At 45.8% G+C, this 23,224-nt stretch overlaps 2 protein-coding genes across 3 annotated transcripts in view; one reads left to right on the forward strand and one right to left on the reverse strand.

Moving 5' to 3' along the window:
* The window catches only part of ANKS6 (ankyrin repeat and sterile alpha motif domain containing 6), a 58,582-nt gene extending 55,600 nt beyond the window's left edge, over nt 1-2,982 (reverse strand). Inside the window, exon 1 of one of the 2 annotated variants that reach the window (XM_029203151.1) lies at nt 2,494-2,982. In XM_029203151.1, the coding sequence (XP_029058984.1) occupies nt 2,494-2,846 (353 nt within the window). In that variant the 5' untranslated portion in view covers nt 2,847-2,982. The remainder of the gene's footprint in view (nt 1-2,493) is intronic. The other variant, XM_029203152.1, reaches the window with a different exon arrangement.
* A 14,094-nt stretch (nt 2,983-17,076) lies between these two features.
* GALNT12 (polypeptide N-acetylgalactosaminyltransferase 12) overlaps nt 17,077-23,224 on the forward strand; it is a 38,714-nt gene continuing 32,566 nt past the window's right edge. The window contains exon 1 of the mRNA XM_029203763.1: nt 17,077-17,458. Within this exon, the coding sequence (XP_029059596.1) occupies nt 17,094-17,458 (365 nt within the window). The 5' untranslated portion in view covers nt 17,077-17,093. The remainder of the gene's footprint in view (nt 17,459-23,224) is intronic.

Here is a 23,224-nt window from a genome sequence, read left to right on the forward strand (position 1 = left end):
AAAAACAAAAACAAAGAACATGCAGGGAGACACAAGAGAAGGCCTGGATGGTATCATCTTGGCCTGAATTTAGGAAGCCAGGGGGAAAGGAGAAGAGAGGATTTGGGAAGAGGTCCGAATGTGAGAGCCTCAAATGCCATGCTAAGGGCTCTGACTAGGGGAGCTATCACAGGAGAGGCACAACCAAACATTCATTTCAGAAAGATCTGGAAGCTCTGCAGAGGATGGATTACAGAAGGCACAACTGGAAGAAGAGACAGCAGTGGGAGGCCACTTATAAATGTGTGGCCTGGACTAACGCAGAGGGGAAGGAGAGATGCTAAGGCCTAGACGGGTACTTGGTTGAGGACCTACCTGGAGTTTTAAAGCTTGGAAGAGTGGATGGGGCCACTAAGAGAGACAGGGAACCTCAGAAGTAAGGCCCATAGCCCAAAAGGTTTTATGGGCACCCCAGACTGCTCTGGGCAACAAATCAAGTGTCTTAAGACAAGGAGTCCCAACACACTGATAGGTGCATAAAACACTGCATTACCCATGTGAACGGGCAGCCCAGGTGTTACAACTGGGATGCGTTACCTAGGTGTGTTTACAGACTGAAATAAATACCCAAGGGCTAAGGAACGGTTAAGCAAACCACAAATGGTTAAGTAGTGCCCATGGATGGAATATCACACAGCAGTTGAAAACGATATATTTAACGACGAAAATAATGCAGAGTAAAAATTTTTCAGAAATACAAATTAAACTAGAACAACCATGTAACACTTGGAAATGAACTCACAAATAAAATATAATCGGGTCACAATGAGAAGATTATGGGTAAGAATGTTGTGATTTCAACGCCTTTTAGAAAAACAAATGGCTCATACATATGGAAGGATGTTTCATTTCACTCAGTTTAACAAATGCAAGTCACAGCCACACTGAGATATTTTTCACTCATCAAACACAAAAATTCAAAAGTTTGATAATATACTCTGTTGGAGAGACTGCAGGAAAAAAAAGGCACTCACATACACTGCTGCCAGGAGGGTAAACTGGTTAATACTACTGTGGTCAACAGAATAATGGGCTCCCTAAAGATGTCTACATCCTAATCCCCAGAACTTGTAAATATGTTAGGTTTCGTGGCAAAGGGGAAATTAAGGTTGCAGATAGAATTAAGGTTGCTAATCAGCTGACCTTGAGATAGGGGAGATTATCCAGGTGGGCTCAGTGGAATCACAAGGGTCCTTTAAATGTGGAAGAGGGAGGCAAAGGAGGCAGAAGATGTGATGACGAAGCAGGGGTTGGAGTGATGTGATTGCTGCTGGCTTTGTAGTAAGTTGTTACAGCAGCCATAGGAAACTAATAAACCTGTATGGAGAGCAATTTGGCAATATCCATCAAAATTACAAATGACTTCTGTTCCCTCCTTGGGGAATTTCTCCAAGAAACTGGGTGGGACCTAAGTAGTTGGCTGACAGGAGTGAGAGACTTCACTGTATATCAGAGTTTCTTTATACCAGAGTTTCAAGTCCGGTTCATCCTACTTCCTGAGTACATCTCAAACTCATTGCTTTGCTCTCACACCGCCATCTCTGCTCTGGTCCAGGACACCAACACCTCTTCCTGGATTGCTGCAATCCCCTCCTAACCAGACTTTCCGATTCTAGCTCACCACTCCAATCCATCCTCACGGTGCAGTGAAAGTGATCTTTGCAAACATAAATCTCATTCTGTCAGTTGCTCTGCCTAGAAACTTCCATTACTTCCCAGTGTCCTTAGGGTAGCTCACCTTTCGCAGCCTTGCCACGGTGCATCTCCCACTACTCCCAGGCTCTCCCAGCCACAACATCGTTCTAGCAGTCCTACCAATGCCTATTTCACTTTGGCTTCCAAACCTTTGCACGGGCCTCCTATCACCCCATTCCCACCTTCCACTTCTTCTGTCCAGGTCAATTCTTAGGTATCCTTAGGTCTCGACTTGAATACATACATCATCCTTACCAGAAACCTTCCCCCGCTTCCTGAAACTGAGTCTGCTCTCCAAAAGCTCCCCCAATTTTCCCCGTGAAAGCTGTTCCTTTACCTGGCCTACCCAATGGCATGTGAGCTGCTCCAGTGGGAACTTTATCTGGGTACCGCAGCATCCCGAACACCAAGCTAGGGTTGGTAGGTAGATTCTTAGAAAACCCTTGTTGCAAGAAGTAATAAATGGACATTACTAAGGTTCTAAGTCTCTAAGATTCTATTTGCTGTCTCCAGATTGTGTTTTGAAAGGCCAATGTTTCTAAGATTCGGAATTTACTTTATTAAAAAGAGCGTCCACTTCTCGTCGTATCCCAAGCTACTCAAAGTTTACCATTCCAATTCTCTCGAACCAGTCCTTCACTCTTTACCTCCCGGGGCATCTGCGGGGGGCCGCCGGGCAGGTCCGGCCGCCTGAGCCCGCCCGCGCCCCGGGGGCCGCTGGACACCACCCCGGATCCCCCGGCGCCCCGGACCCCTCACCTGGCCGCCTGCATGAGCGCGCTCCAGCCATAGTGGTTGCGGCTGTTGACCGAGGCGCCGCGTCGCAGCAGGAACCGCACCAGCTGCTCATGGCCCCCGGCCGCGGCGAACTGCAGCGCCGTGTTGCCCGCCTCATCAGAGCAATCTACGGGCACCGGCGCTCCGGCCGCCGACCCCGCCCCGGGCCCGGACGCCTCGGGCCCCGCCGGCTCCGCGCCCGCCTCGGGCTCCGCGCCGCGCTCCGCCGGTTCCGCAGTCCCCGGCTCCAGCAGCCGCCGCGCCGTCTCCGTGTCGCCCTGATCGCAGGCGCGCAGCAGCAGCTGGAAGGCCGGGGGCAATCCGCCCTCCCCCATCGCGGCCAGCGGCCCGCGTCCGTCTGCGCCGCTGACCCAGCCGGCTCCGCCGGCTCCGCCCCCGGATACCGCGCGCCGGCGCCCCCTTCCGCCCGCGCGCGCGCCTACTGTGTGCCGGCCGCGTGAGGAGGGCCGGGCCGCGCGCCTACTGTGTGCCGGGCGCGCGCCCAGAGCGAGGGCACGCCTCAATCGCCGGCGTCGGGGGCGGGGGCTGGACAGAGGGTTCCGGGAAGTTTCGAGCTGCGTCCGCCGCCGAGCTCCCGAGGTTACCTTTGCGTTCTCGGCGCCCGCTTGCGGCCCTCCCCGCTGCTCCGGACACTTCCCGCCGCGTGCGGAGGTCCGAGCGGCCGTCCCAGCCCTCCTCACATTGCGAGCTCCCAACCACTGGGCCAGGGTCTGAGTCCACGGGCTCACGGGCCTGGCCTGTGGCACGCGCCGCTGACCCCCCCCCTCCCCCAGCACCCGGCACTAACCTGGCGCCTCCTAAATGGTCGTTGACTGAATTAAGGAACAGATGCGTCCACTCTGTTCTCGCAGAATGTCCTGCCGGGCCATCAGTGCCATACTTGTCTGGGACGGGCGTTAGGCCTACAATCACCTCCTGTACCTTCATCTCTCTTCGTCAGTGGTTCTTGAAGCAGCACCGTCTGGGACATTTTACAAATGCACATTTTCTCATCCCACCCAGACCTACTGAATAGGAAACCGAGTATGGAGCCCAGCCACCGGTATCTTAGCAAGTCCTCCAGGTGATTCTGAGGCACGTTAAAGTTTGAGACGCACTGTTTGATCCTTAACAGCAGTGCTGTCAGCCGCGGGGAAGGGCCGAGATGATCACCCCCAATTTACAGAGGAGGCACCTGAGGCTTAAAGAGGATGTGTCTTGCTAAAGCCCACACGACTGTCGTGTGGGAGAGCTGTGACTAGGACCCAGGTCTTCTGACATCTAGTCCAATTCTCTTTCTACTCTCAACAAGTATTTATTGAGTGACTACTGTGTGCCAGGCACTGTTTTAGGCCCCGGAGAAGATGCAAAATAAAATCCCTGCTGTCCTGGACCTGACAGTGGAAAGAGGCTGTAAATACCAAACAAGTAAGTAACTTGTGTGTCAGATGGTGATGAGCGTTATTAAAACAATAAATAGAACATAAAAGAATCCAAGTAAATGGGTTAGAGGATGGGATGTTATTTTATAATAGGTTGGGTAGAAAAGATATCACTGAGAATGTGACATTTGCAAAGAGACCTGAAGGAATTGAGCAGTCAAGTTATGCTAACATTTGGAGAGAGTGCAATCCAGGCGGAGGGAAAGAGAAAGACTCTAAGGAGAGCAGCCCTGCCAGCCAATTGCTTTACACTACGTTCTCATCGCGATAACAGACTTTTAACATTCTGATCTGGGGTAATTGGTTTCCACAGACTGTGAGCTATGGTCCCAAAGCCTAGCAAAAAGCTAGACATATGGTAGGTGCTAGGTCATTTAACTTGACTGTTAAATGACTAAGCCTAGTATATAGAATTATAATACAGAACAAAACTTGATGAGGGCATGAGGAAGGAATAAGGGTCATGGCTTTGGCAGATCAAAGATGGTAATGCCCTTAGGATATGGACCGGCAGGGATGGAAGATAAGGTCTTCTAGGCGAAGCGTAAAATGAGGAAAAGTCTCGAAAGTACACAGGGTTCAGGCTGCAAAATGCTTCAGTGCTAGAGATTTATTCTGTGAGTAATGGAGAGTCATGGAAAGTGTTTGAGTGTGTGAGATTCAGTAATAGAGCTAATCATTTCAGCCATGTGGGAGGTGGTACAGGCATATCTCAGAGATATTGCGGGTTCGGTTCCAGACCACTGCAACAAAGTGAGTCATGCAACTTTTTGGTTTCCCAGTGCATGTAAAATTTATGTTTACACTATACTGTAGTCTAGTAAGTGTGCAATAGTCTTTAAGAAAACAAGGTAAATACCTTGTCAGATGGTGATGAATGTTATTAAAACAATAAATAGAACATAACAGAATCCAAGTAAATGGGTTAGAGGATGGGATGTTATTTTATAATAGGTTGGGTAGAAAAGATATCACTGAGAATGTGACATTTGCAAAGAGACCTGAAGGAATTGAGCAGTCAAGTTATGCTAACATTTGGAGAGAGTGCATCATCTAAGCCCTCAGCGAGCTGTAATCTTTTTGCAATAGTAACATCAAAAATCACTGATCATGGATCACCATAACAGATATAATAATAATGAAAAGTTTGAAATATTGCAAGAATTACCAAAATGTGACAGTGACACAAAGTGGGTAAATGCTGTTGGAAAAATGGTGCTGGTAGACATGCTCCATGCAGGGTTGCCGCACACCTTCAGTCTATAAGATGCCACATCTGGGAAGCACGATAAAGGAAAGCACAATAAAACAAGGTGTGGGGAATTCCCTGGTGGTCCAGTGGTTAGGACTCCATGAGCTTCCACTGCAGGGGGCACAGGTTCAACCCCTGGTCAGAGAACTAAGATCCTGCAAGTTGCGCAACCAAAATAAATAACTAATTAATTAATTAAACAAACACTGTCACTCATTTCCACATTTGGCTCTGTTCATCACAACAGAGTTGAGGATGACTTTCTTTTGAATGTCTAATGAAGACTTGGTTCCTTGAAAATCCTGAGCAATTGCTTCCTTGTCTTATTGTATTTATTCAGGTGTCTTTTCTTATATTTTACTAACTAGTTGTTTCACTGTAAAAGTAATATACATGGTAAAAAAAAAAATTCCAACAATACAAAGGGGCATAAAGCAAAAGCCTCTTTCCCTCCTCCTCCACTTTCCCACTTTCCCAGTCCTACTTCCCATAGGTAACCAATATTCACATTTATTTTATCTTTCCAAAAATATTTCATACATATTCAAACATGCACACCTACTTATAGGCATTAATCAAGGTTCTTGATTGCAAGCAGCAGAAATTAACCCTCTGGATAATTTAAGAAGAAAGGGGATTTAATACGAGGTTTTGTTCATAGCTCACAGATCCCACGGGGCCAGAGAACCAGCCCCGGAGGCCCCACAACCAAGAACAATGTCCCAAATCATGCCAGGCTGCACCCTATACCAGGATGGAGTCTGCACAGGCCCATTTTGGTGTCACCAGCTTCAGAGTCCAAGGCAGAGATGGGAGCATCTGAATGGCCTGGCCAGGTCATGTGTTTTGCCTGGCAGAAAGGGAATTGGGAAAGTGCATTTCTAGCTTTTTCAGCATGTATAATGGGAGGTAGGCTCCATTGTGGGTGCCCCAGAAGGTAGGAGACTCTCCAGCATAGGAAGGGGGTTCCCATGCGGGGCAGCCAAAAAGGATAACAAATGTCTACTACAAATATTCCCTCTAGAGTGGATCTGTATTGCTTACACCTGTCCTGCCTCTCCTACTTGGGGAAGAGACACCCTCTTTCTCTTCGGGAGCCTCCTTCCCCCACTCTCAGTCCACGTGGTTCAGTGATTAGCGTATGTCCAAGCTCATCCCAATTCCTTCAGTGCAGGATTTTTTGTTAAAGGTTGTCAGCTGTCAGGACGTCATAAGCCAGGCTGGGGCTCGCTCTGCCCCCACTTGAAGACAAGCTGCCTGAGAGTGAAGCCGCCACACAGAAGAGCAGAGACAAGTGATAGAAAAAGATGGAATCAGAACCCCCCACCCCCATTCTTTTTGGTTAGGTTTGTTTTGAGCAGAGGTGTTGTCACTTGCAATCCAAGCCTTAACAAATGCATATTTTACTGTTTTACTTTTTAAAGAAGTGGGTTCCTACTATGCATGCTATTCTGAATATTCCCCCGCCCTTTTTTCATTAAATAAATGACTTGGGCATCTTTCCATGAACATAGATATACTGCATCCTTTTTTTAAAAAATATATATATTTATTTTCTTTTTGGCTGTGTTGGGTCTTAGTTGTGGTGTGCAGGCTCCTTGTTGCCAGGCGCGGGCTTCTCTCTAGTTGTAGCACACGGGCTCTCGTTGTGGCCCGAGTGCTCAGTAGTTGTGGCACGTGGGCTTAGTTGCCCTGCGGCATGTGGGATCTTAGTTCCCCAAGGAGGGATCGAACCGAGTCCCCTGCATTGCGATGCGGATTCTTAACCACTGGACCACCAGGGACGTCCCTACTGCATCCTCTTTAATTGTTGCATGTAACACCATTAAGCAGATGTACCGTAATTTATTTAATCATTTTTTAATGATGCACAATTAGGTTGTTTCCAGTTTTCTGCTCTTATAAAAAAAAATTCTGCATTGAACAGCACTTGTAGCAGTCAGGTTCCCAGCAGGAGACAGCTGGCACATTTGGCTGAGGAAATGAGGACCATTTACTAAAGAACTAATTACAGACATGTGGGCAGTATTTACTAAGAGTTACAAGGGATGTTGCAGTACTCAGAGGCTGGCAACAGTAGGGAGCCATCACCACCCCAGGCCTGAAGGGGGAAAGGGAGAGAGCAGTTACTGGAATTCTGCAAGAGAGAAAACTGGAGAGATCTACCTGATAGGAGTTGGGCCTTTGGTAGAGGGATGCAGCCATCGTACGGCAACCCAGTAGGAAGCAATCCCCAAAGGAATAAAAACCTCTGACCTCATCCTCCTCCTGCCCTCTGATCTCTTGTCAATGCTCCTCATTGGCCAAACATAACTGTTAGCCTGAGGTTCAGAGCCTACTGATGTGGCCCTCACAGTCAGCCTCCCAGGGAGGAGAGACCGAGCGGGGCAAATAAAGATTCCAGCACCTTGCTGCTCAAACTCTGGTCCCTGGACCAGCAGCATCAGTACATCCTGGGAGCTTCTTAGAAATACAGCATCTTGGGTCCACCCCAGACCTATTGAACCAGAATCCATTTCAACACCATTCCCAGGTGATTTGTGTGCACAAAGGTTTGGAAGAATGGATCCAGCACATCTTTATACATAAATCTCTTCTGCAAGTGTATCTACAGTCTTATTTATGAACTCTCTTCCAGTATCTTTTCACTGATCCCTATGTTGGTTTGGGTCCTCTAAGAATCAAATGACATAATGTTTTTTTTTCCTGGGAGAAATGCTTGTATAGGATAAAGGTGGAAGGAAGAAGAAAAGGGAAGGAGAGCCTTCAGACCCAGATGCAGGTCTGACAACTGGGAAAAGAGGGTGGAAAGGGAGGAGGCTTGGGTAGGAAGAGCTTCAGACTGCCCTGCAGTTCTGGGAATGACTCGACCAGGCTGATGGGGGGTCCCCAGGCAAAGGGAGTCTGCTAAGTCTTCCTGCATCAAACAGAAATGGCTGGGTTCTGGTGTCCCTCCCATGCTCGGTCACTGACTGGGAGGAACCAGAGGAACTGTAGCCTCAGCAAGAATATCACGGAGGACCTGAAGGCATAGCAGCTAGAGTCTCTTAGTCAACTGTTCTCCCTGCAGCAGGTTCTCTTGAAGGGCCGTCTGAGTGGTGTACCTCCATCACCGACACAATCCCTGTTCAACCAACATTAACTGAGTGCCTCCTGTGTGCCAGACATTATGTGTGTTGGATGATAGGGACACAGCCCCTGGCCCCCAGGGAATCCCACGTGATTGTGGAACAGGGTGGTCTGTGAGCTTTTGTTATCAATTCAGAGGAAGGTTTCAGAGTTTGAGGGTGTCACTGACAGCTTCATGGGAGTGCTTGACCACAAGTTGGGCAGAAAAACTGGGTGTGAGTTGGGTAGTTGTAGGAAAAGAGAGGAAACAGGTTGGAAAGGAGGGACGGGGGATCAGAGACTGGTGCAATGGATTAGAAAGGAGGTAAGGAGGGTTTGGAAGTAAAATAATCTCTAAAGAGCATTTATTTACCTTAAAATATCTTCCTAATAAGATGATAATATGTGTTGTAAAGAGTTCCAGTGTTGCAGAAATACAGAATGTAAGCTTCTTGAGATCAGTGGCTCTGGGTGTTTACCATCATATCCCTTGAACCTAGTACATTGCCTGCCAAGTGGTAGGTAATCAATAAATATTCGTTGAAAAAAAATGGAATGAAAATGAAAGGGCCAAAGAATCTCACTAATCAGAAATAAATATAATATGGTTAATGGTTTGGTGAATATTTCTTTAGAGTTTTTCCTTTTTATGTATTAATGTATTTTACTCAAATAGGATCATACTATCCATACAGCTCTACAACCTGATTTTCTTGACTTAACAATGCATCTTAAACACATTTGTATGTTAAACACTTAGAATTAATGTCATTCTTGTTAATGACACTGTGGTATATTAGTGTATGGATGTGCAGTACTTCATTTTATAATCTACTATTAATGGATATCTGGGTTGTTTCCAACTTTTTGCTTTTATATACAATACTGCAGCGGGCCCCGACCTTTTTGACACCAGGGACCGGTTTTGTGGAAGACAGTTTTTCCACAGACTGGGGTGGGGGGGGTGCGAGGAGGATGGTTCAGCCAGTAATGCGAGTGATGGGGGGCAATGGGCAGATGAAGCTTCGTTTGCTTTGCTTTGCTTTGCTTTGCTCGCTGCCTGCCGCTCACCTCCTGCTGTGAGGCCTGGTTCCTAACAGGCTGAGGACCGGTACCGGTCCACGGGGGGGGGGGGGGGGCGGTTGGGGACCCCTGCACTACTGCGATAAGCTTCCTGTAAGCTTGTCTCTTGAGCACTTATGAATCTATTTCTGTTAGATAAATTCCTAGATGTGAAATTGCAGAATCAAAAGGATACGAACATTAACATTTCAAATAAATGTTGCCTAATTGCTTTCCAAAAGGTTTTACCAGTTTGCATTCCTGCTGACTGGATAAGAGTGCCTGTTTATTCACATCCTTGACAACACTGGAATTAATAACCTTTTTAATCTTTGCCAATCTGATAAGTGAAAAAAATATTTTGGAGTAAGTTTAGTTTGCATGCTTTTTAAGTAGAGAAGTTGAGCATATTTCGATACATTTATAGACCATTTTAGACCTCTTTTTTGTGGGAGCTGTCTTCAAATCCTTTGGTCATTTTTATTTCTGTTTGTTCTTTTTATTTCCCTGTTGATTCACATACTGGGTAAATGTCATCTGCAAATATGTCTTTCTGATTTGTCTTCTGTCTTTTGAGTTTACATTATTTGGGGCTTTACAGAATTTAAAAATTTTTATGTAGTCAAATTTATAAATCTTTTCCATAATGGTCTCTGGGTTTTTTCATCCAGTACTTTCATCATTGCATTTTCTTATTTTTCTTTTTTTACTTTGACATTTCTAGATCATTTGGAACTTATTTTGGTGTAAGGTGTGAGGTTGGCATTTAACTTTATTTTTCCAAATGTTTATCTAGTTGCCCCAATCATTAATTGAATCAGTCATCTTTTCCCCACTAATGTTTGAAGTACCACTACCATATAACTTATTAAGCTCTAAAAGGGATGTAATGATCGCCTGTGAAGGGAGCTAATATGACAAATCAAAAGTGCCTTCTACAGAAATCTATTTGTTGGTTGAGCAGCAGATGAGATGGTGTGGTCAAAGAACAAATTATCTCCTCAAACTAACAAGAAACCCAAGGAGAGGACAAGTTAGTCAATTTGGGAAGAGGTATGAAAAGAATTAAGGTCCCAGCTGGATTTGCCCTCTATGGATGCCAACTTAGCATCATTAATAACATTTACATAGTACTTACTCTGGGTAAGCAGAGTAACTCCTGTTACTTTACCTCTGTTAACAAACTGTTGTAGTTCCAATAACTCCCAGGTGGTACCAATGCTGCTGGTCTAAGAACCACACTTTGAGTAGCAAAGCACTAGTCATCTTCCATTTGCCCTCGCAGAAGCTCTTTCCACCCTGCTTTGTGTCCAGGGAGGCTGTCTGTGTGGACTACATCTCTCAATCCTTCCCAAAACCCTACTCTGGTACTGTTATTATCACCACTATTTTATACATGAGCACATTGCGTTGAAAGAGGTTAAGTGACTTGCCTAAGGCTGCACGGCAATCTGTGATGGGGCTGGGATTTGAGCTCAGGCAAGCGGGCTGCAAGGCTGTGTTCTTACCCATGAGGCTAAGCTGTCTTTGGTCTTTGGTCTCACAGCAGCCTGCCATTGAGGTGTGTGGTAGGAAATCCTGAACTAGGGGTCAGGAGACCTGGCCTCAGATCCTTGTTCTGCCCCTTGTATGTTGTGTGACCTTGGATAAACCACTTCACTTCTCTGAGCCCAAGTTTCCTCAGAGAAGAAACCTTGCAAGATTGTCAGTGGGTAAAGTGAGATGCTAGCAGTTTACAGCACATATAGGTGCTCAGTAAGTGACAGCTTGTATCCATTACCTGGCACTTGAACCCAGGTCTTGTAAGGCCTAATTCCATCACTCTTTTCTCTGCAACTAAGCCTCTGTTGGGAAGCGTTCCAATTTGGTAAGCTGATCCAAGTTGTAATCCTTGTCTGTTTTCTAATCTGACAGATCTTAAATGTGTTGGGTGTTTGGACAGAGGCCAAAAGACACAGCTCCAAGCCTTTCCTATCACACCTGCCTTCCAGCACCAACCAGTGGACTCTCTTTTGTGCATGGAGTCACCTCCCACTAGTCTGATAGCAGCAGCAGTTCTGGGTAGGAGCTGCTTTGCATGGTTCACCTCAAACCCCATCCCCCTCCTGGAGCCCTGGGGGAGCTGCTCATGGAAGGGCCATATCCTCCAGGGAGGCCAGTAACCAGAGGCTGTGAATTGAAGCAGATGGCAAGTTAGACCCTACTCTGCCTGAGCCACCAACTTGTTCGAGACCCCGCCTCCCCACTCTGTATCTTAGGCTCCCCATCTGTAAAATGAGAGAATCAGGCCAGACTTAACGCTTCTTAACTTTTGGGCTGTGGTCCCTTTGAAAATAGAGAATATTTGATAAAAAGCTTTGGACTAGCTTACCAGTTTACACATTATCTTTCTACAGGAGATACAAAACTATTTATTCCCTGAGCTGGGCAGCAGCAAAGGGAGTTCCAGATTAACCTAAAGTATGATTTCAAATCACTGATCTCACTTTAACATCCAGGTATCCGTGTAAACATAACTTCTTCAGAGAAACCTTCCTAAACCCCTAAACTAAACCAGATTCTACTAGTATAAGTCCTTTTAGCACCCTGCAATGCTTCTTCAAAATACTTATCACAACTCTAATAAGTTATCTTTTTATTATCTGTCCATTCCATTACACTCTCAGCACCATGATGTCAGAAGTATCTGTCTTGTGACAAAGATTCTCTCCTTGACCAAATTCTAGACAGGTTCCTCTGAGCTTTCGTCTTGACTAGGGCTCAAACTTGGCCTGTAAAAACTACAGACTCTCAACACAAATGATTTCATCCACCCGCCTCCCCTCACATTAAAAGATTTAAACACTAACATAGTTTCCAAGACTGCGACACTAGCACCCCTTAAGTGCCTGCCTGAGAAAGCTGAAGACTACCCAAACAATTTGCTGTTTGCTCTGTCCAACACCTAACCAGAGGCCCCTGACCACCCTTTTTAAGAACATTTACTAAAAAGGGCTTACAATTGTGAATCCTTTCTCTGTCCCTTTGAGATGTGTATGTATCTCCTACAATTCAGGAGTATCTTTCTCAAGGACCTGAAACTCATTCCTTTATTTATTTATTTAAGTGTATTTATTTATTTTTGGCTGCATTGGGTCTTCGTTGCTGCACACGGGCTTTCTCTAGTTGAGGCGAGCGGGGGCTACTCTTCGTTGCGGTGCGCGGGCTTCTCATTGAGGTGGCTTCTCTTGTTGTGGCGCATGGGCTCTAGGTGCGCGGGCTTCAGTAGTTGTGGCTCGCGGGCTCTAGAGCGCAGGCCCAGTAGTCGTGGCTCACAGGCTTAGCTGCTCTGCAGCATGTGGGATCTTCCCGCACCAGGGCTCGAACCCGTGTCCCCCCTGCATTGGTAGGTGGATTCTTAACCACTGCGCCACCAGGGAAGCCCCAGTCATTCCTTTACAATGCGATCGTCAGGAAGGACAGGGCCTCTGTCTGCCAGTCTCAGTGGGAGGATAGAATCCTGACTTCGATGATTGCAAGCCAACAGACATACCTGGGCTAATCAGCATTTATGCTGACCAGTCCTTTGTAATTTTTCATTTCCTCAACTCTACTGAAAACTCCCAGTTACCCCTATGCAAATCAAAGTTGAATCAGTTCATACTGGACCTCCTTCCCTATTGAAATGGTATGTTACTGATTCAAATCTGTCTTTCCCATTTAACTAGTATCCAGCTTTGTTTATCATCGACAGTTGCTCATTGTAGTTTGCCTAGTCTGTAGCACAGTACCTGGCACATGTTTAGATGCTCAGTAATATTTCCTCTTGAAATATGTTGATTAAAATCATCCAGTTGTTCCAGTTATCTACTGCTGTGTTACAAACCATCCCACATCGTCATGGTGTAAAACAACAATCATCTTATTATGTTCATGGGTTCTGTGGGTCAGGGATTTGAAGACAGCACCTCTCTGTTCTGTGACATCTGGGGCCATAGCTGAGATGACTTGAATGATTGGGGAGGAGCCACTTTCAAGATGGCTTCTTCACTCACCTGTCTGATGCCTGGGCTGTCTAGGGTGGCTAAAGGTTGGGCTCAGCTGACCCTGTTGACTGTATTGTCTGCCTGTGGCTTCTCTGGCATGATGGCATCGGGATCGTCAGATTTCTTTCCTGGCAGCTCAAGGCTCTGAGAACAGTGGTCCCGTGAACAAGGTGGAAGCTTCGTGGCCTTTTATACCTAGCCTTAGAAGTCACAGAACTTCACTTCTACCATATTCTGTTGGTTGAAGCAGTTAGAAGTCTGCCTTGTTTCAAGGGAAGGGAGTATCAAAGAATTTTCAGCCTGGTTTTAAAATCACCGTACCATCAGAGTCAGATTTGGGGAGAATTCTCTTGCAATTAATCATCTGTATCAGTGAGGATTAGACTTGGCTGCCTAAGACAGGAAGCCCATAGAAACAGTGGCTTCAATGAGATAGAAGTTAATTTCTCTCTCACTGAACAAAGCCTGGAAGGAGGCCAGCAGGACTGGTTCGGTGTCCACAATGTTAGGGAACTGGACTCCTTCTGCCATGGTGTTTCACCATTCTCAGTGCATGACCCAAGGTGATTACTTGAGCTCCAGTCTTCATAGCCACAATCCAGCCAGCAAGAAAGAAAGGTAAGGAAGTTTCCTTTAAGGACATTACTCAGAAGCCCTATTTGACACCACCACTTATAGCCCATTGGTGGCACACTTAGTCACTTGGCCATGCCTAGTTGCAAGGAGGGCTGGGAAATATAGTCTTTATTTTGGAAGACAATGGGTCCAGAGAAACAAACACATTTTTTAAAAAAGGATTCTAGAGAAGGAAAAAGAGAAGATTGGATATTGGCAGACATCTAGCAGTTTGAACCATACCTTTTTATTCTGTTCTATTTCCTGTTCTGCTACTGATCAGCTGTGGGCCTGGACAACGTACTTCCTTTGGCCTGGTTACCAAGTCCTCTGGTAATTAGAGATAAGGCTGCGATGATCTAATAAGGAAGCTCAAAGGATTAAGCAAATAAATGTGTCAATGCTCTGGTTTCAGGGAGAATAACTGGAGCCCTTTCCAGTCAGCCTCCTTTTTAATTTCCTGGATGGTTTTTCCTTGGGATTTCTAGGAGCAGATTCTGAAAATGTCCAGACTGAGTTGCTGAGGCCCTTCCAGCAAGAAGACCTAAAGAATTCATGTTTGTTACCTTTTGGGAGTAACTTTTCTCTGCACTTAACCAGGCTGTGCCCTCCATCAGGTACTTCCCCACTGAGTTCAAACAGGTGCCTACTTAAGTGAGTGTGAGACACAAAGCCAGCCATGAATTGAGCACTTACTGTGTCTGACACTGAACCAACTTCTGGGACCATAAAGTGACCACAGCCCATACTCTTAATCCTTTACATTCTTTTTTTTTTTTTTTTTTTACAAGGCCAGGATATGAATTAAACACAACCTAATGTAGCAAGGGCTGTAACAAAGTATGATGGTGATATGGATTGAATTGTGTCCCCCCAGAAGATATGTTGAAGTCTTAATCCTTGATACCTATGAATGTTACCTTATTTGGGAATAGGGTCTTTGTTGATGTAATCAAGTTAAGATGAGATCATTAGAGTGGCCCAAATCCAATGACCAGCGCCCTTAGAAGAAGAGTAGAAGGGACACAGAGACAAACGCACTAGAAGAATGTCATATGACCATGGAGGCAGAGATTGGAGTGATGCATCTACAACTCAAGGAATGTCAAGGATTGCTGGCGACACGAGTAACTAAGAGAAAGGTATGGAACAGATTCTCCCCTGGAGCCTCCAGGGAGAATGTGGCTCTGCTAATAAGACTTATTGCCTCCAGAACTGTGAGAGAATAAATTTCTGTTGTTTTTAGCCACCTAGTTTGTGGTAGTTTGTTATGGCAATTCTCGGAAACTAATAGACATGGTCAGTTTGATATGTCAGCTTGGCTAGGCTTTAATCCTCAGTTATTCAATCAAACACTAATGTAGATGTTGCCATGAAGGTATTTCGTAGATATGGTTAACATTTACAATCAGCTGACTTTAAGGAAGGAGATTGTTTAGGTGGGCCTGATTTAATAAGTTAAAGTCCTAAAGAGCAGAGCTGAGATTGCCCTAGAAAATAAGAAATTCTGCCTGTGGATTGTAGCTTCTGCTTATGTCAGAGAGTTTCAGCCTGTCATTCCTGATGGCCTGCCCTATAGATTTTGGACTTGCTTAACCAGTCTCTGCAATTGTATAAGCCAATTTCTTGCAGTAAATCTCTTAATATATCTCTTCCTGCTTTTGTTTCTCTTGTGGAACCCTGACTAATACACAAAAGGATGATGTGATCTTTAAATACGTTTACCTAAAAAAACCATGGAATTGCTGAAGGCTTCATGGAGGAGGTGGCTTTTGGCAGGGTCTTGAAGGATGGGTAGGAGTTTGCTAGGTGGGGAAGGGCATTTCCAGCAGAGAGAACAGCCTATGCAAAGGCCTGGAGTGAAACCATGCCTCCCCTATCCCCCAGTGGTTGGGGATAGGCATTACAGAATTTGGAGTCACATTATGGGGGTCTCTCCAGTCAAGCTGAGGACTTCAGCACTTGTCCTGGAGGCTAGGGGTTCTCCTTTTCTTATTCTTTGTTCTTTTATTTCTTTATTTTTTGCTTTTTAAAAATTGAGATATAACTTTCATAAGTCAAGTGCATGGGTTTTAAAGAAGAACTTGATGAATTTTTACATATGTATTTATCCATGTAATCCTCACTAAAATCAAGAGATAGAATCAGGGCTGGGATTAGGGTGAGGTGAGTGAAGTGAGCTGTGCAAGCACAGGGTTAGATTTTCTGCCTTTAAAATTTTGGTATTTTGTTGTCATGGATTTTTTGCATTCATTTTGATGTTGAAAAATATTGTTTATTTTGATTACTGAGGCTTATTTGGCCCACACTTCAATTTTCCGCCTTGGAGAGAGCCTCATGCCTCACTCTAGTCTGGACCCTATTAAATATTTCCGGCACCCCTGTGGCTTCCTCATTCTCCCAATCCTCCTAAAGGAAACCTCTAGCCAAGAACCGGGCTACTTAACATGAAGGGATGGCCTGGGGTGTGTGCAGTCATGGGTGTGTTTGCGTGTTTTTCTGAGAGGATAGTTCATTTCTTTGATAAGTTTCTTGGAGGCGTCTGTAAAGTGAGGAATAAGAAACAGATTACCGACTAATAGGGAGCCAGAGGAGGGTTTGTTATTCAAGGGATCCGAGCAGTATGTCTTAGGTCGGTATGCCTGCAGGCCTCCATGAGATAGCCCGGTGTAAATTAGCCTCACTGTGCCCCACTCTCCTCATCTGTAAAATGTTCCTCTCTTATCGGACTGTGTAGGGGTCAGATGAGATAATGGCAATGAAATTCATAGCGCCCTGCACAGCACATTCGGCCAACATTTACGGAGCGCTTACGACTTGCCAGGCGCTGAGCTGAGGGTTTTACGGCCGTTACCTTTTTAATAAAGCACACAGCCCACCAAGAAGGTGCACGGCTCAGCGAGCCCTCCTGAGGACCCTGTAAAAGTTCGCCCCTTCGGCGGGCAGGAGGGGCGGGAAGGGGGCGGGGCGCAGGTGGGGCGGGCCGGGGGCGGGGCGGCGCGCCGGTTCCGGGATCCGGGTCGCTGGCTGCGCCAACGCCTCGGGGCGCGCCGGGCGCTGGCCGCAGCTGGCGAGCGCATGTGGGGGCGCGCGGCGTGGAGGCGCTGCCCGCGAGGGCTTCGGCGCGGCCGGGAGGCGCTGCTGGTACTGCTGGCGTTGCTGGCCCTGGCCGGGCTGGGCTCGGTGCTGCGGGCGCGGCGCGGGGCCGGGACGGCCGAGCCAGGACTCCCACGCACCCCGCGCTCTGGGCGGCGAGACCCGGTTCTGCCGCGGCCGCCGGTGCGGGAGGACGCTCTGGGCGCGCGAGGCGAGGCAGTGCGGCTGCAGCTGCAGGGCGAAGAGCTGCGGCTGCAGGAGGAGAGCTTGCGGCTGCACCAGATCAACATCTACCTCAGCGACCGCATCTCGCTGCACCGCCGCCTGCCCGAGCGCTGGAACCCTCTGTGAGTCCCCAGGTGGCGGGAGAAGCACCGCCCTCGGAGTCCCCGGGCCTCAGTTTCTGCAGCTGTGAAGTGGCAAGGTGGAACCGGGGGCTCGAAAGACCTGGGGATCTCGCGTCTTATTGAGCCACTCGGAAGTGGGCAGTGAAAGTGTTCATACTGCGGGGTGGGGGAGAAAGTTTTAAAAAATGAAAATAGAAAAATCTCACAAATTGACAAATCTGCAGACAGGTTTCAGATGAGACCCTTTGGGTGCCTTTCCTGGGTCCAAAGGCACCCCCAGTCCAGTTACGCCTGTAACGTCCTGCTTTGGCGAAGCTGAGGACCTGTGGGGTTCGAGACAGGCTTCATTCACTTACCTGTGTGCACCTGTGTGCACCAGGGCCCATGAATCAACCAGGAGGGGAGGGCCCGCCTGGCAGGTGAGATGAAAGGTACCTGGAAGGGCAAGTCGGAAGTCGCAAGCCTCCTTGCCCTCTCTCTGGGAGTTGGGACTCCTGACCTTTAAGTGGAGGAAGTCAGGAAGGAACGGCTGCTGGGAAGGGCTCCTTCTGGCTGTGGTCCAGCAGAGCTGACTCTTGTGGGTGACACAGTCCTGGAACCTGTGTGGTCAGAGGCCTAATTCCTGTAGGAGCTGCTGTCTGGAGGGGTTGTACCCACTGCTTAGGTAAGAAGGGAACAAGCTGGCAGGTGGAGGATGGCCCTCCTGGCCTTCTATTTCCTTTCCTCTTTTGGTAGGGATCTTCCAGGTCCCTGCTGGAGCCCCCTCCTTAAAGACTTTGAGGGAAAGAGGGCTCAGAGAGGGGGTTCTGGAGCCAAGTGGGCAGCCTCCTGTATGTACCAGGCATCTGCCACTCCTCCCTCCTCCTTGTCCCTCCTGCTTTACAGGTGTGGAAATTGGCCCAGAGAGGTCAGGTGACTCACCCAAGGCCCCACAGCTGGAAAGTGGTGGAACTGGCCTTGGGGGACTGTGGCCCTCCTGGCCCCCATGGTACTGTGCTGATTTCAGGATTTTAGGCAACTGCTCTGTGCATCCTTGGTCAGAGAGAGCATGAATGTCTGCAGGAGGAGGCCCCACCTCTGCCCTCACTGGCAAAGTTTGAATGGATTTGCACCTCACTGTCTCTGCTATTTTTCAGGATCTGCTCATGCCTAGCCTATGCTTTTACCTTAGGCATTTTTACTGTTTATCTTTTTGAGTCAAGCTTTGTTTGTTGGGGTTGGTGGTAGTTCCTCCTCTTCAGCCAAATGGCTGAATATATGTTTATCTCCTTGAAACACAAAGGGTGCTCACTGAGGCAAGGTCTAGGGGAAACTTTCAGGTCACAATCAGGGTTCAGACCCAGCTCATGTGAAATAAAATCGTGGCTCTTTTGCTCCTCAGCTCTGTGATGTCAGGCAACTTATCTAGCCTCTCTGAGCCTCAATTTCCCTATCGGCAAAATAGGAGATGAGTAGAAATAACACAACCTAGGAGTTAATAAAACACCTAACACCTGGGAACACACTGTGTACTCAGTTCTTATTAGTTTTTCCTGCCTTCCCTGTTGCCAACAATACACTCAGGAGGTTGCTTTTAAGAGTCATCCAGGGATTGGTCATAAAGTTTTTCTTTTCCAGGTTCCAACTTCCTCTGTTGTCCCAGGTTGTGAAGTCTCTTTGAAACATTGTGGATGACCTGTGGGGCTTATGGTGTTCCATCTCCATGGTGACACAGCTGCCCTGTGTCCTATCAGGATTTGCTTATAGATCCTGCTATTGCAATGACCCTGGGAAGTTAATCCAAACCCAGCGTGATAAGGAGTGTGAATGCCTCCTGTCTTTAATTCCTGCAGCAAGGCCTGTTGGGTCATTCTTGCCTAGAGAGAAAGGTGAGCTCCATCTGTGTCGGTCTCAGCCCAGCCAGGCCTTGAGGTATAACTTAGATGTAGCCAGTAGTGTCAAGGCCTTTCACGAAGACTCACTTTTATTATAGTTCATACGGGCGTGAGGACCTAATAAGGTCTTGAGATTTAGCCTGAGAAACCAGAATGGCAGATTATGAGTTCACAGTCGGGGTCCTGGGTGAGAGGGAGGGTTAGAACTAATTAATAAGCAGAGGTGTGGTTAGGATCCTTGAATGTCATAGGAGGGAAGGTCCTGAGGGAGCATCCAGTCTAACCAGAGAGGAAAAGCCATGCCCCCAAGGTAACACACAGATCTGGGGCAGAGCTGATCTAGAACCCAGATCTTTTATTCCATCCTCCCTTTTGATATGGAGGCAATTATTTATTAATTTTAATTATAAGAGCAATACATGTTCACTCTAGAAAAGTTTGCATATACAGAGAAGCAAAAAAAAAAAAAGAAAAATCATCCATAAACCTACCATCCTGGGAAGAACCACTATTAACATTTTGCTGTGTATCCTTCTAGACTTTTCCAGGTATAGAAATAGATTCTGAAAAATATACACACAGGTAAGTGGGTGAGAACATACTCAGGCATGAGTGTGTACAAAGGCCCACACACTTCTTTAACCAAAGTCTTTGCACTACAGGGGATCAATGTGTTATCATAGGCAAGGGGCTGTTTGGCTTGGTTCTTCTGGCATCTGCAAGCCTTGGTAGCTAATAGAGACACTTCGAAGTATTGGCTCTAATTCTTTAAGACTTGGTGTAGACCCTGGCCCTTCTGTGAGGCTAATAATTCACATGCCAGTAGATTAGTGCATCGCTTTTTTTCTATTAGTTACGGCACTGAATTGAGGAGGAAAAGGAGGGAGGAGGATGACAAGGAATTCTTGCATGGTAGTGTAGTAAGTATAGGGTTTGCAAAACTCTTTCACAAATACCGTCTCATTTGAGCCTAGTGAGGAGAGGGAACTTTCACTGTGAGATGGCAGCAGGCCAAAGTGGGGAGCCAGATAGCTGGGTTTGTGGCCTTGGGGAACTTTGAAAAATTATATGAGGGATCTTCCCCAGAATGATTAAATAGAGTTTTGGTGGGTAGGGCCTAGGCTGAGGCTGATGTGCAACTAGTGTTGAAAGCTACTGGCTTAGAGCCTTTGGATTTCTCACTCCGAAGATTAAGGGTGGGTGCTTTTGAGGCTGTGGGAGAATACCAGAATTAGACAAAGTGGGGATTGATAACAGGTCAAATGCAGATGAAACTCGTGGTGACATCACAGTCGGTTACAAGGTGTGTCACAAGTGATGGTGGGTAATCATGTACCAATACTTACATGAAGTTTCAGTTTTCATAGATAAGGGAAGCCTTGAGATAATCCTATACTGTTATTCTCATTTGCATTCTGACCTCTTTAGCAGGAGAGAAAGGTGGAGTGACAGCGCCCTTGGGGCTCTGCATTTCCACCGCACGTGTATGGGGATGCCACGCATGTGAACATCAGCTCTTCTCTGCCACTGCCAAGGAGTTGTGAACTGCTGGTTAGAAAAGTGTGTAAATAATACACACAAGTGTTTGCATTTCCTGAACGCTTGCTCTGGTTTTAGCCGTATTAGTGCTATAGTTGCAGGGTGTGTATCCGAGTTTAAGGACTAGGACTTGGGTGCTAGGATGGCCAAGAGTCTCAAAATAGCTCTAAATAGGTAATTCAGCAAAAGAAAGTGTTTGTGTCTTGCTGGGGTTGGCAGGAGGAAGTTGGTTAAGATTTCTATTTTTGCAGAGAGGTAGCCTGCTTGTCTGTTCTCTTAACATCACCTTTGGAGAAGCATCACACATGGTGTGGAGATTAGACTGATGTTTCTTTGCCTCCCCAACAAGGTTGTAAACTGAGGCTATTTTATTAGTTTTTACTAGACCCATCTTGTGGTTGTCAGAGTGGCGTCCTTTCTTTGAAGCAGTACTTTAAGTCTACAGAACATGTTCCTTTTGATTAGAGTTTTCATGATACCTTCTCCCATCCTTTTACTTTCACTTCTTCTGTGACCTTAGCTTTTAGGCATGTCTCTAATTAGCATGTTGCTGGATTTTGTGTTGTCGTTAAAAAAAAAATCCAGACTCACAGTCTTTGACTTTAACTAGATAGTTATGTCCATTTATACTTACTGTGCTTACTGATACTTTAGTGTTTGATTATGCCATCTTACTTATGCTTTCTATTTGTTATGCTTTTTCTATGTTTTTTCCCTTTTTTCCATACTGCTTTTTGAACCGATAGAACCTCCTGGTTCCATTTTTCTCTCTCTATTAATTTGGCAGTTATCTATTTCCAATCTTTAGTGGTAAATTTGAAAGTATATATTTAACTGAAAAAAGTCTAAAGTTAATCGATAACTATGGATCCTAGAATGCTTTAACATTTATCACCTTCTTTCCCAATTTGTATGTCATTTTACTCCACTATTTTAATTCTGTCTTGCTTTTTATACCAACACATTAGACGTTTTTAAAAATGCAGTATTTGTTTACATTTATCCACACATTTACCATTTTCTCTTCCCATCATTCTTTCCTGAATGATCATCTTTGGATCTCAGAGATCTTTCTGGGATTCTTTTCTTCTTCCTGAAAGATATCATGTATTTCTTGCTGTAGACAAGGTTATTGTTGTAAACACTCAGTTTTATTTATTTGAAAATGTTTTTATTTTGCTCTTGTTCTCAAAAAATAGTTTGGTTGTGTATATAATTCCAGGTTGATAGTTTGGCATTTGAAGATAGTATTCCACTGTCCCCTGGCTTGCTCTTTGCTGTGAGATGTCTATACTGAGTTAAATTTGTCTGTCATTCTTGTTTCTTTGTCATTCATTTGAGGTCCTCTTTTATTTATTTAAGCATAGTCAGCATACTTATTTTATGCTCTGTCTGATACCTCTAATATCCAGGTTCATAGATTTCCTTGTTGTTCCTGTACTCCGAGGACTTCTTTTACTTTTTTGTAAGCTGATCCATGCATTTAAAAGATTTTTTTTAAGTATTTTATCAAGAATTTTTTGGGTGTCCTTTACCAAGAGGTGTTCCCAGGTATTTTAAATCTTTCATACTGGCTTGAGTGGAAGTCCTATATTCACTTTTAAAAAAGACTTATTTTCTCTATTAGTTAGAGTTCTTTGGTTGAAAGTGACTGAAAACTCAATGCAAACTGACTTAAATATAAAAGAAAATATATTGACTTCTATGACAGAAAAGTCTGGGATTAGAACTGGGTTCAGATTATTCTGGGCCCTGAATATAGGGACTCAACTGATTTCATCAGGAAAATGTTGATTGGTCAGGCCTGGGGCATGTGACCTTCCCAGAGGGGTGTGTATATGTGCATATGTATACACAAGTGTGTGCACGCACATTGTATGTATGCGTGTGTGTGTGTGTGTGTGTGTGTGTGTCCAGCCCTGCACAAACCATACAGCTTGAGAGTCCAGGAGGCATGGTTCCTGAAAGAGCAAAGTGCAGTAAGATGAAGAAAGGAGAAAGCATTCTGGGCCAATAAAACACACCTATGTATATTATGACCTCCCTGGCCTGTTCTCCAAAGGATATGAATTTTCATTTCTTTAAAGATGTTTATGTGATAACCTAAATATAATATAAAAGAAGACCTGGAAGTATTTGCCGCACCCATTCATTCATATCCATAAAATACATAGACATATATTGTACTGGTGGAGATTATGGTAGTCTGCACCCAGTAGGGTTGTTTTGAAGGCTAAAGGGAATAATGCATGTAGAATGCTTAGCACACTGCCTATCATGTAGTAGGCACTCAATAAATGTTACTATTTATGTAACATTTATGTTACATAAATCACTATTTATGTAACATTTA

The sequence above is a fragment of the Monodon monoceros genome, unplaced genomic scaffold, assembly GCF_005190385.1.
Source record: "Monodon monoceros isolate NGI ecotype Baffin Bay Population unplaced genomic scaffold, NGI_Narwhal_1 Super_Scaffold_5, whole genome shotgun sequence".
NCBI classification, from domain to species: domain Eukaryota; kingdom Metazoa; phylum Chordata; class Mammalia; order Artiodactyla; family Monodontidae; genus Monodon; species Monodon monoceros.